Here is a 13,599-nt window from a genome sequence, read left to right on the forward strand (position 1 = left end):
TATTATGGTTAATGTACAAATGAGACTCAGTAAATTAATTGATTTTCCAGTATGATTAGTAAATGACAGGACTAAATTTGAACTGGACTCAAGCTGATTTTCTGATTCAGTATCTGCTGATCATTCCATTATACACTATAACTTTTTCAAAAAATAGATGGCTTGACTTCACCAAACCTGGTAGAGTAGTTAAAACATAATCCTCTATTTATGAGAGGTGTCCAGAATAGGCAAATTTGTAGAGGCAGAAAGTAGATCAGTGGTTATCAGGGGGATGAGAGGGAGTGAGAATTGAGGGGGTGATGGCTAGTGAGTATGAAGTTTCTTTCGAGGATGATGAAAATGTTCCAGAGTTAGATAATGTTTATGGTTGCAAAGCTCGGTGAATATACCAAAAAAAGCCCACTGAACTGTATACTACAAAAGGGTAAATTTTGTGGTATGTGAGTTATATTTCAATAAAGCAATTATAAAAGCTATAATCCCAGTTTGCCTTGATCAATTTTTAAACTATAAAATGCTGTTTTTTTATAGGTTAGAAACAAAGTATATAGCAGACTGTTGTCACTTCATTCTCCAAATAGTTATGGAACCAGATCACCACAGGAATTATTCAGAGCATCAGGATTGACACAGGTAGGAAATTTTCAGTCACTGCTTTAATGTTCATATTATATTTCAGGCTTTTGTCAAAAACTTCCTCTTCTGATTATTTTATTTTGGTTATTACAACCATTCTTTCATTCAAATTGATCTTTTGAATTATCTTTGTTTTTGTTTTTGTTTTTGTTTTAAGATTTTATTTATTTATTTGACAGAGATAGACAGCCAGCGAGAGAGGGAACACAAGCAGGGGGAGTGGGAGAGGAAGAAGCAGGCTCATAGCGGAGAAGCCTGATGTGGGGCTCGATCCCATAACACCGGGATCACGCCCTGAGCCGAAGGCAGACGCTTAACCGCTGTGCCACCCAAGCGCCCCTATCTTTGAATATTTCTGTTTCACTAACACGGTTCCTGTCCTCCAGCTCCCATACCATTTGGTTCATGGGCATATCTTATGAATTCTTCTAATTTAATAATTTTATCTTTTTAAAATATAACAGGTGGGTTTGTTGGGTTTTTCTAATAATAAAATTAATATATGCATGAGGTAAAAAGTGGGAAAATACAAAAGACCCCCATGGGGGAAAACAGCAAAAAAAAATCATTTCATCTATTAGCCAAATCTAATTAATGCTCTTGTATATTATATCCTCACCTGTATCCCAGTATATCTTGAATTTCTGCTACCAACATCCAAGGAAAGGCCATTGTTTTTTTTGCTTTCCAGGACTGTCAGTAGTCTCTTCATTCAGGTCTCTGCCTCCTGACTCTCTCCTGCCTCTTACATATGCTTTAATCATAATCTTAAGTGTTGCTCTTGTTCAAAAGCTATCAGCAATTCTTTTGTATTGCTTATGGAATAAGCATTATTTAATGGAGTACATTTCCTGTTTTTTTGTGGAATAAACTTTATTCATTAAAGTATTCTGAAGTTAGCACTGAAGAATAATTATAATTGGGCTTTCTATAAAATCTATATAGAGAGATTCATTTCTTTTTTTTAAGATTTTATTTGAGAGAGAGAGTAGAACGAGAGAGAGAGAGCACAATTGGGGGCGGGGGGCAGGGGGAGAGGGAGAGGGAGAAGCAGAGTCCCACTGAGCAGATGTGGGGCTCAATCCCAGGATGCTGGGATCATGACCTGAGCCAAAGACAGATGTTTAACCAACTGAGCCACCCAGGCGCCCCATAGATTCATTTTGCACCATTCCCATAAGTATATCTTTTTATTTTTCTAACTTTTTATTATGTTATGTTAGTCACCATACAGTATATTATTAGTTTTTATGTAGTGTTCCATGATTCATTGCTTGTGTATAACACCCAGTGCACCATGCAATATGTGCCCTCCTTAATACCCATCACCAGCCTATCCCAATCCCCCACCCCACTTCCCTCTGAAGCCCTCAGTTTGGTTCCTAGAGTCCATAGTCTCTAGTGGCCCATAAATATATCTTTTGCTTAAGGCAAACAGTAAACTTAAAGGTGAATGTTAATCTGTCAGCAAAATTCTTGTGCATACCCATACTGTGTAGAGTAATTAACAGGGTAGTGATTAAAAGAAAATAGTGATTATTTTTCTTTAGAAAATTTTGTATCTAATGTAGCAAAATCTCATGTGTTGCTCTAGCAAGACAGTTCTCTGAGAATAGTTAAGATAGTATTTATTTAAAATTTATAGATCATTTTAGTGCATTAGGATTTTTTTTTTCATATGTGCACTTCTGAAAATTTCAGTGTATAACAAAATTTTCGATGTTGGTCAGTCTTAAAATTGACATTTTAAGATATTTAAATAAAATAACTTAGTTGGAAAAAATTCTTATGATTTTTTTTTACTATAATAAAAGATTTATGTTTGATTTTCTCTTTCTTGGGATGCCTGGGTGGTTTAGTTGGTTAAGTGTCTGCCTTTGGCTCAGGTCATGATCCCAGGGGCCTGGGATCGAGTCCCACATTGGGCTCCTTGCTCAGCAGGGAGTCTGCTTCTTCCTGTCCCTCTGCCTGCCTCACCTTCTGCTTATGCTCTCTCTCTCTCTGACAATAAAGAAGTAAATTCTTTAAAAAAAACTATTTGGGGTGCCTGGGTGGCTCAGTCGTTAGGCATCTGCCTTCAGCTCAGGTCATGTTCCCAGGGTCCTGGGTTCGAGCCCCACATTGGGCTCCCTGCTCAGCAGGAATCCTGCTTCTCCCTCTCCCACTCCCCCTGCTTATGTTCCCTCTCTCGCTGTGTCTCTGTCAAATAAATCAGTAAAATCTCTTTTAAAAAAATTTAATTTTCTCTTCCTTTTCTAAAGACCAATTTTTAAAAGGAAGGAAATTTAGGAAAAGTGTATCGATTTAACCCTTTTTTAAAGCCCCATTCCTTTGATTAGTAAGATGATCAAGATAATGGGAACAAAAGATTATGTTAGTACTATTAGTAATAGTTACTAACTATTAAAAATTTAAGTTAATTTTGATTTTGCTCTTGTACTATCTAGAAATGGGTGAACAGAGAGATATCAAATTTTGACTACCTCATTCAAATAAATACAATGGCAGGACGAACCTATAATGACCTTGCACAGTATCCTGTGGTAAGTTTTACAGAAATCTCATAAATATGGGATTGCCTTTCAGTTTCATAATACACAAAAATGTATGTGTATGATGATTATTTTTCGTCTTTAAAAAAGATACAAAAACTGTTTTTGCCTTTTGTATATTTTCTACCTGCTATCTTCAAAAAGTATATAAACATGAAGAATAATTAAATAATAAAAGCTTTTTTTTTTCACTTTACTGAAAACATTCCAGTGGAATTATAAGAAATAATGCTTCTGGTTATGGACCTGAAGATGAATAAACATTTGAAACAGGGATAATATTTTTAAAGATTATCCCTTTTTGTCTTTAGATAAGCATTTGATATTTACATATGGAAATAGGAGCTTCTCTGGAAAGGAATGTCTAAATTGTAAATTGTGGCTCTTTTAGTTTCCCTGGATTTTGCAAGATTATACTTCAGAAGAGTTGGACCTTAATAACCCATCTGTATTTCGAGATCTTTCCAAACCAATTGGGGTAGTTAATGATAAAAATGCCAAAGCCATGCGAGAAAAGTAAGTGCCTTTTATCCCTTTTGAAAGATACCCATCACTTTAGATGGTATTTTGAATTTGCATTGATTTCTATCTACTGTGGACAGCCAAGTTTTACTTTTTTAAAATGCACAACTACATTTGATAATCCCTTCACTATGTCTTCTTGAAAATATATCAGTTTCCCTCAAGTATCTTTTTTAATTTTTTTTTTTTAAGATTTTATTTATTTATTCGACAGAGATAGAGGCAGCCAGCGAGAGAGGGAACACAAGCAGGGGGAGTGGGAGAGGAAGAAGTAGGCTCATAGCGGAGGAGCCTGATGTGGGGCTCGATCCCACAACGCCGGGATCACGCCCTGAGCCGAAGGCAGACGCTTAACTGCTGTGCCACCCAGGCGCCCCTCCCTCAAGTATCTTAACTATAGTCAGTTTATTTCACTTCTTTGCCAAATTTAAATTGATTTTGTTTAGTTTCTTTTCACCTTGTCTATGCTGAAGGGTAATTTTTCTTCCCAGGTATTTTAGAGTTACTAATCTCTAACATGCAAAAATACCCCTTAATTTAATATAATATTTTCATAGATATAAAATTAATGCTAACCTATGATTCACAAACAGTGTGAATAAAGTATAGTGAAATGTGTAGAAACTTGCTGTCTTTTAATAAGGAAAGGAATTTTTATAATTCTGTATATTTATGATCTATCCTATGAATGTCTTACAGTTTTTTTTCTTTAAAGCAAGCTGCTGACAGGTAAGAGAATAATCTTAATTTCCCTTTTTCTCCATGTGAAATTATGGATGACTTGTCAGTTATGACTTCTAATAATAAGGGCAAAAAACTATTTTGCAAACAGCATATATTTATTTGAGAGTAGATTGTACTTTTTTTTTTCATTTATTTGCAAATCTACCTTAAGACTGTTTGTACTGTTTGATACTTGATTCCACTAGTAAGTGGAATTCTGCTGTGTATATGTTACATCACTACCATTAGTCAGACTTGTCTGACAATAACAAAAAAACAAGCTTTTTTAAATACCGTTCCACAGGAAATGTTGTTTTAAATTTCAATAGTATATGTTTTTGCATAGATGTGATTACTTTGACCTGAAAGTTTTTATTCCCCTGAATATTAATGATTTACAAGTAAAAGGAAATTGGCCTCAATTCAATGAACTAACTACTGTCTTGGTTTGAAAAGTTTACTGTTTATTTCCTCCAAAAACTGTTCTTATTCCGATTTTATACCCACTAATTCAGATGTCAGTATTCAAAGCACCATTCAAAACAATTACACAGTGGTAGTGCTTACAGAATCACTATATATATATCCTTTCCTTACTATCTGTTTTAGGTTTTCCTATCCATTATCCTCCTTCCTATCTTACCTTTTTTTTTCCTTTAATTGTTAGGCATTCATTTCCAGAATTCTTGACTGATCCTCCATATTTTCTTCCATTACCTTGGCCACAAAAGGATGTCTCATTATCACATTGCTTACAGTAGCAGAAAAATGGAAACAACCCTTTATATCTAAAACTAAAGAAATAGTTAAATTGTCATACATTCATATACGTTACTGTTATAAATACCAGATACTGTTAAAAAGTAGACTATTCAGTCATTTGGAAAGACCTAAATAGAAAATTGTTAAATGAAAAAATAGGTTGTGAGCAATATATTATGTATAGCATTTTATATTGAAATATATTTGTGTATTAACTTATACATTAAGGGTGACAGATATTCATCAAAGTGTTAATGTTAATTATCTCTGTGCTTGATTTTAAGTTTCTCCTTTTTTGGTTCTCTGTGTTTTCTAATTTATCTACAGTGAATATATATTATTGCATAATATGAAACTCTTGCAGAATCCTGTTTCTAGTGATATTACGTTCAGAGAAAAGTATTAATGAATAATATTTTTTCATTTATTAACTTGGTGTGATGATATGAATATGTAAATAATGAATATTAATAAGGACTTCTTAAAAACTATGTTTCTAGCAATGCAATACAACCTTATGTCCTCCTAAGTTAATATTACTGTTGTACAGGTTACAAAAGTTTAGTTTCTTCTTTTAGATATGAAAATTTTGAGGATCCCATGGGCACTATTGATAAATTTCATTATGGTACTCACTACTCAAATTCTGCTGGGGTTATGCACTATCTTATTCGTACAGAACCATTCACCACCCTCCACATCCAGCTTCAGAGTGGAAGGTATGTTTTGGGTAAATAAGCTATTTTCTTAAGACTACATGTTAGCATTGAAAACTCTTTGCCTTCATGTTATGTACTGTATAAAAGGACCTTATCTTTTTTATTCTCCTCTTTCAGATTTTGATTGACTTAATAGCCTCTAGATAAAAACAGCCAAACTAGTTTGAGAATGGGCCACTCCAATTGACTTACACAAATGACCTTTTAAGGAAAATTCCTTTTTACTGTTATGTAGTGTAGCTTTGTGATTCTTACTGGTTTTAGGAACCTGCCAGAGATTGAGAGTTTGAACTGATTTAGACCTAGGTCCAGGACATCTACCAAAGATTTAAACCTAACCAATGCCTATGTAGTCCTCTTTAAAATATTTATTAAAGAATAAGAAGGAGGAATGAGGGGCTCTTACATAACCCACACAGGTCTATGATACCATTGTATTATCACATTACCTGTCAGAGTTATAACTTACTATGTTTCACACTTTCCTAATAATCCTAAAGAAACTTCTTTATGAAATGCTCGGTTTTCCATGTATCCTTTTTAGCTCCTTACTTATTCACATTTTATCTCCATGTTGTCTTATTCTTTAACATTACTATTTCACCTTTCCTATGCACCCAATCAAGCTATGCAAACATTTCCTATTCTACTCTCTTTGCATATAGTTTTTATCTCTCAAAATTAACCTTTACTCCTATCTTTAATACATTAAGCCTTGGCTTTCAAGAAAAGACTCTGTCCCCATGATCACATTAACCATATCTAAATGTTACATTTACATGATAGCAGGTAATTTTCGCCCCATTAAAATATAACTGGGTCTTTTCAGCTTTTAATGATTTTAACAGTAAGTGATTTATTACAAAGCTTCAGAAATAGATTCTGTGTTTCAAAAGACAGATCAAGAAAAGGACAACCCATTCAGCGGGAGGAAATATTCGTGGGTTGTGTATCTGATAAGGGACTTGTATTTAGAAGTCTACAATGCAATAACCCTTACAATGCAATAATAAACAGACTAATAACCCAATTAAAACCTGAGCAAAGGATCTGAATGGACATTTCTCCAAAGAAGATATACACATGTCCAAGAAACATGAAAAGATGTTCAGTGTCATTAGTTATCAGGGAAATTCAAAACCATATTGAGATACCTCTTCACACCTACAATGATGGCTATAATAAAAAAGACAGATTATACCCAGTGTTGATGAGCATGTTGAGAAGCTGGAACCCTTATGTACTGCCTGTGGAGATGAAAAATGCCATAGCCTCTGTGGAAAAGAGTCTGGCAGTTCTTCAAAGGGTTAAACATAAAATTATCATATGACCTAGTAATTCCACTCCTAGCTATACATCCAAAATAATTGAAGATATATGTTCACACAAAAACTTGAATACTGGTGTACATAGCAGCGTTATTTATAGTAGCCAAAAAGTAAAAACAACCCAAATGTCTGTCATGTGATAATGGAATAAATAAAATGTGGTATATCCATACAACGGAATATTATTTGGCCATGAGTAGATAAAAAGAATGTTGCAACATGAATGATCCTCAAAAACAGTATGCTAAATGTAGTAAGCCAGACATGAAAAGCCACTTGTTGTATGATCTACATGAGGTGTCCCAAAGAGACAAATCCATAGAGACAGAAAGTAGATTAGTAGTTGCCAGAGAGTGGAGATAGGGTGGATGGAGAGTGACTGCTGATAAGATACAGGGTTTCTTTTTGGAGTGATGAAAATGTTCTAAAATTGATTGTGGCGATTGTTGCACAACTCACGAATATACTGAAAACCCTTGAATTGTGAATTATATGTAAATTATATCTCAGTAAAGCTGTTCTCCCTTACCCAAACAAACAATTCTACCATTAAAACTATCTCCTTGAATTTGAATACATGATCATTAGACTTTATTAATGACCCAGTCATTGACTGTAATTAAATTCAGAGTTCTGCTTAGTTCAGCTCCACCTCAAACCAAGATTGGTAGACATAAGAAGAGTCAAAATAGTCATCAATGTCATTTGGTAAGTCATTACTAAGTAAATCCAGGAAAACAATATCAAGGGAGATGAAACAGGGGGGGTTATGCTTTTTGTGAATAGAAAATACATAAAAACAGTATAATAAAATTGCAACATGACTACTTGAGCTTCTTTCAACTACCATAGGCCTGTCGTGGAACTTAAAAATAAAATAATAGTACATGCAAGTAAAATATAAAAAGCTTTAGCCACAGAACTATTTCCCTAACTTACCCTCTGGTTTATAGCAGAAGAGTTTGTAAAGGTATTTATGTATAGAGGACAAATCAGCAGGATTCCTATGGATCTGTTAATCATGTATATAAATAATGATATTGAAATTCTGTGATTCTAAAATATCCAAATAACTTTCTTTACTATAATGAACTTTACTCAGCAAAAATTGGGCCTTTCTGTAAGTCTCTTAGGTTTATATTTAATTTAATTACTTGAAAATTTTCTCCAGTGTGATTTGGTTTTCAGCTCTTTTAACTAAAATGACACTAGTGATTAAAGTGACAGTGTTTAGTTCCTGGCAACAAAATTTGAAAGATAGATTATCATAAGAAGGAAAAGCAAACTGTGCTTTTATTTTTATTTTATTTTATTTTATTTAAAAGATTTTATATATTTATTTGACAGAGAGAGAGAGGGAGCACAAGCAGGAGGAGCGGGAGAGGGAGAAGTAGGCTCACTGCTGAGCAGGGAGCCCGATGTGGGACTTGATCCCAAGATCCTGGGATCATGACTTGAGCCAAAGGCAGACGCTTAACCGACTGAGCCACGCAGGTGCCTCCCAAATTGTGTTTTTAGACAGTAAGAGAAAGATGAATGAAGAAGTGTAAGGCTTGTTTCATGGCTGTTGTTGATCACCTTAAATACTCACTGTTCTCTTGTCAATCTCCACGTGCAGGTTTGACTGTGCAGATCGACAGTTCCATTCCATCCCTGCCACCTGGCAGGCTCTCATGGACAACCCATATGATGTGAAGGAACTTATTCCTGAATTCTTCTATTTCCCAGAGTTTTTGGAAAATCAAAATCGTAAGAAATAAAGAGATTAAAAATTTTGACTCAATAGGTCCCAGTGAAGGATCCTGAAAAATACTTTTCAGGACATTTTTGTGATATTCTATAGATTATTTAAGGTTCATTCTGTTTGTTATTCAGTGATATGGTTTGACTGAGACCTCCAAGGAAGTGCTGTGGTAAACCATGATAAATGAGTCAAATTTGAATTGGTGAGAGAATTTATCAGAGTACAGTGTTTCCTAGAAAACAAAAATGGCCATATGCTATTTCAGCCATTTAGCTAGCCACTTAGGCTAAAAGTGTTTGAGTTAGGGGTGGGAAAGGAAAAAAAAGTGTTTGCGTTAGATGAGATTGAGGATTTAGACCAGAGGTTTGCAGACTGTAGGTCATGGCTCAAATCCACAGGATAAACTCATTTATTTATAAATAAAATTTTGTTGGAACACAACCAAGCCAATTCTTCCACGTATGGATTGTGGCTGCTTTCATAGCATAACAGCATATTTGAGTAGTTGCAACAGAGACCATGGGGCTCAAAAGCAAAAAATATTTATTCTTTGACACTTTATAGAAGAAGTTGGCTGACTCCTGGTTTGGAGCAGAAGAGAGGAAGTAAATTGAAATTAATGGTAGGCTATAAGTTACCACAGTGTTTGAAAAATCATATTATGTTTTTGAAGTAGAGAATTATGGAGCCAAACATAGTCTTTAAAAATATCCAAATACCTCCTCCATGAAGTAATTTTAGATTTATTTTTAAGCACAGTAAGAAAATGACAAGATTGTTACTACTGGTCTTCTTAAGGGAAATTACAATATCAAAGGACCATTACCAACTTCTTTTTCCTCCCCTAGTATGAAATGTTGATGTTTGACCCTTTGCTTCTTTAGTAGAGTTGTTTGCCACACCAGGGAGAGCGTATCCAGGGCTTTGTGTCCTCTGATCATGCACTCTGGGACATGCTGTTGGAGGCAGGGCATCAGATTTCTCAGCATAAGGCATTTAAAATCGGTCACTTTCAGAAAATCAAATGAATCTATTGACAGACTCCGATCCCAGACTCTTAGACATAGGACTGGAGCCTCCAAAGCAGGGTATCCAGGGTAGGAGGGATGAGCAGATTAAATTTGGACACAGCAGTTAAGATACTCTTAGCTTGATAATTTCTGATGTTCGTTAGAGCAGGTTGCTGTCTTGCACTACTGTCAATGCTGACTTCTTTTTCTAACTGTATATTGCTTCTTTGAAATGAGTTAGGTGGGAGAAAGCAAAGTACATTACTTAGAATGTCAACAAATATTACTGTTAATTAGTAAAACAAATATTAGTAAAACCAACTCAAAATTGTGCAAGAAAATTTTAATATTTTCCGCAATGAAAACCCTAAGGGTATGGTAGTATTCAGGTAACTTAACAAAATCATCAAAGCCAAGTTCTTTCTGTATTTTCATTCTCCTGTTCTAAGTGTTTGGGCTTTGTCCTTGGCTAGTCCCTCTCATGGTTACAAATGACTGAAGGAAGCATTTCTAGGCTTCACAAGGCAGATACAATAGTATCTTAGAAAGAAGTGTATTGTTAATTCTTTGGGTCATTTCTTAAGGGTGAGAAATCCTTTCTTATAACCTCTCGTCATTGTCCTTACACCAGTCAGCCTGCTACAGGCATAAAATAAAGCACAAGGATGGACACTTGAATAAAATCAAGGTTCTGCTACCAAATAAGGAGGGATGGCTAGCAGGTTGGCAACATCTGTTACACAGTAGTAGCTGGGTTAACAAAGCCACAGGCCCTGTGCATCCTGTCATTCTATGACATTCAAACCTCTCTCCAGCTTTGGGACACACTGATATTTTAAGGCAGCTTCTTTTATGAAGGTCTTTTATGTTAACACTTTTCTCTTTCCACGCTATATAAACAAGAAAACCTCATCTTTGGGACAGTTTTGTCAAAATACTATATTTTAATGATATGAGCAAATCGTTATGATGTCAGTATCTACTTAGAAGAGTGGTGTACAAATACATATTTTTTCTTTCATGACAAATACAGTATTTCCAATGAGTGAATTTAACGTGTAAGTAATACTGAAAAGTACTAAGGAGCTGTATTTTGTAAATTAACCATTAGAAAGACTGTATTAATTATTTTTAATGTAAGAAGAATACTGAATATTGCATTTTTGTTTAGGTTAAGGTTTTGGTCTTATCTATAGTGCCCCCACTTCTCAACCAGAAATCAATTTAAAAGTATTTTATTTTCATTTACCTTTTTAATCAACTGATAAAATGCATTTCAATATGTTAAGAATTATTTTTACCTGTTCAATAAATTTAGATCAAGAAGGGTATATGGTTCTCACCTTTTACTCTTAGAGAAGGAAAAAAGCCTCAGTTTTGCTAAGGATTGTGCCCTTAAATTTGTTTTACTTGACTTATTTAAATCTAAAATGATTTGATGCATTTATTTTTTACTTGTCTTAGAATTTAACTTGGGTTGTCTACAAGTTTCCAAAGAAGTAGTAAATGACGTTATTCTTCCCAAATGGGCTAAGTCAGCTGAAGATTTCATCTATAAACATAGAAAAGCTCTGGTAAGATTTTTGTGTTTAGTTATTAGATTACTAAGATAGAGATGCATGTGTTTTCTAGAGAATGTACTAAAGTATATCTGGCTATTAATTATTTTTCTAGATTAATTTGTCATCTGTTATGTATACTGTTGTAGAAAGTATAATATGGTAATTGATTTTGAAGTTATGAATCTTCTGATAGAGTAAGAATATGGTATAGTCCTGTGGATATATAGCAAAAAATACATATATATTAAGTTCTATAAGATAACTGCCTGTTGTATTTTAAACTGTTCCAACCACCAAGCTGGTGTTGTTTGGTGTTTTGTAGTTCCCACATTTGTTTCAAATCTAACAAGAATGAGGGGCTCCTAGGTGGCTTGGTCGGTTAAGTGTCCAGCTCTTGATTTCAGCTCAGGTCGTGATCTCAAGGTCCTGGGATCAAGCCCCTTGTCAGGCTTCGGGCTCAATGTGGAGTCTGCTTGAGATTCTCTCCCTCTTCCTTTTCCCCTCCCCCGGCTTGTGTTTACGCGTGCACGCTCTCTCTCTCTCAAATAAATAAATAAAATCTTTAAAAAAAAAATCTAACAAAGGATGAGTACATTTTTGTTTTCTCTGAAGGATTTCAGTAAGTTTTTAATATGACTGCTAAATCCTAAATTCCACTTTAAAAAATATTAGTTTTTAGCTGAATTTCCAGTTTGGGATTAAAAGAGTAGTGAAAATTAAACATTGATATTGTGTCATTTTGTAAATGACGCTCCCCCCCCCCCACAATAGTCCACTTAGTTCTCTGTCTAAACTGAAATGTTTCAGAGTCTGAAACTAATTAGGCCAATACTTGGAAACATTCCTTGTCGTTAGTATATAGTATGTCAAATTTATGAAATTCAGGATTAGATCATAATATTTGTAAACAATAAAACTATGCATGAATAAGGAATTGGGAAAAAAAATTAAGCAACTCTGAAAAATAATCTTACTTATTAGCTAGCCAGGAACTTCTCAGATGCATTTCTCTATATTATCTATGATATGAAGTAGGAGTCTAGGATTTTAGGAAGACATGCTCCTTATATTATTTTTTATATTTTTTATTATGTTAGTCACCATACAGTACATCCCTAGTTGACATGCTCCTTATATTAATGTGTTAAAATCTTGTGTTTCAGTTATGTATTGCTGTGCAATGAACTACCCCAAATTTAGTGGCTTAAAATATAATCATTTTATTATCTCTCACAGTTCTGTGAGTTAAGTGGTTTCAACTGAGCAGTTCTCATTTTGCTTGAGGTTCTCATTCCCTTGCAGTCATAGCAGCTGAGGTTGGAGTCATCTGGAGGCTGCACTGAGACACTGGGATGCTGGGCTTTTCTTCCTTCCCATGTAATCTCAGGATATCTCCTCTTCATGTGGTCTCTCTAGCTAGGTAACCAGACATGTACATGTCTACAGCTCAGGAAGGAGTACAAAATTGGAAGCTTCCATGCTTGCTTAAGGCTTAAGGCTGTGAACGGTCATAGCACTTCTGTCACCTTGTCAGAGTCAGTGCGGATTCAAGAGGAGGGAGGGTAAACTCCATCTCTTGGTGGGAGGGAAAAAGAATTTGCAACCATCTTTAATCCTCCACACACAGTCTGCCCTCTGACTACAAATTATTTGCATTCCTCCTACACGCAAAATGTATATACTTCCTCTGCGGATCCTCCCAAAGTCTCATGACAGGGACCTTTAAGTCAGGGATCTGCAAACTTTTCTATAAAGGACCAGACAGTAAATATTTTCTCTGGCTTTAAGGTCTGTGTCAAAATTCTGCCACTGTAATGCAAAAGAAAATGGATGTGGCTTTGTTGTACTACTCTACAGATCTGGAGCTAGTAAAATTTGGCCCACAAGCAGTAAATAGTTTGCTGATCCCTGCATTAAGGCATGAGGTCTGAAGTCCAGAATCTTGTTAGTAATCTAAATCAAATCCATGTGGGCACAAAACTGTTCAGGTTTGTCTGCTCTTGCATCTGAAGACTGTGAAGTAGAGAAACAGGTTATC

At 35.0% G+C, this 13,599-nt stretch overlaps 1 protein-coding gene across 10 annotated transcripts in view; it reads left to right on the plus strand.

Moving 5' to 3' along the window:
• Window positions 1-13,599, plus strand: part of NBEAL1 (neurobeachin like 1) — a 237,965-nt gene that overhangs the window by 181,562 nt on the left and 42,804 nt on the right. For all 10 annotated transcript variants that reach the window (XM_087862767.1, XM_087862763.1, XM_087862760.1 and 7 more), the window contains 6 exons: window positions 535-636; window positions 3,087-3,182; window positions 3,583-3,707; window positions 5,777-5,917; window positions 8,864-8,994; window positions 11,464-11,573. In XM_087862767.1, coding sequence (XP_087718893.1) covers window positions 535-636; window positions 3,087-3,182; window positions 3,583-3,707; window positions 5,777-5,917; window positions 8,864-8,994; window positions 11,464-11,573 — 705 coding nt within the window. The remainder of the gene's footprint in view (window positions 1-534; window positions 637-3,086; window positions 3,183-3,582; window positions 3,708-5,776; window positions 5,918-8,863; window positions 8,995-11,463; window positions 11,574-13,599) is intronic.

This window comes from Ursus americanus, chromosome 1 (genome assembly GCF_024610735.1).
Source record: "Ursus americanus isolate L20-20 chromosome 1, mUrsAme1.1.p, whole genome shotgun sequence".
NCBI classification, from domain to species: domain Eukaryota; kingdom Metazoa; phylum Chordata; class Mammalia; order Carnivora; family Ursidae; genus Ursus; species Ursus americanus.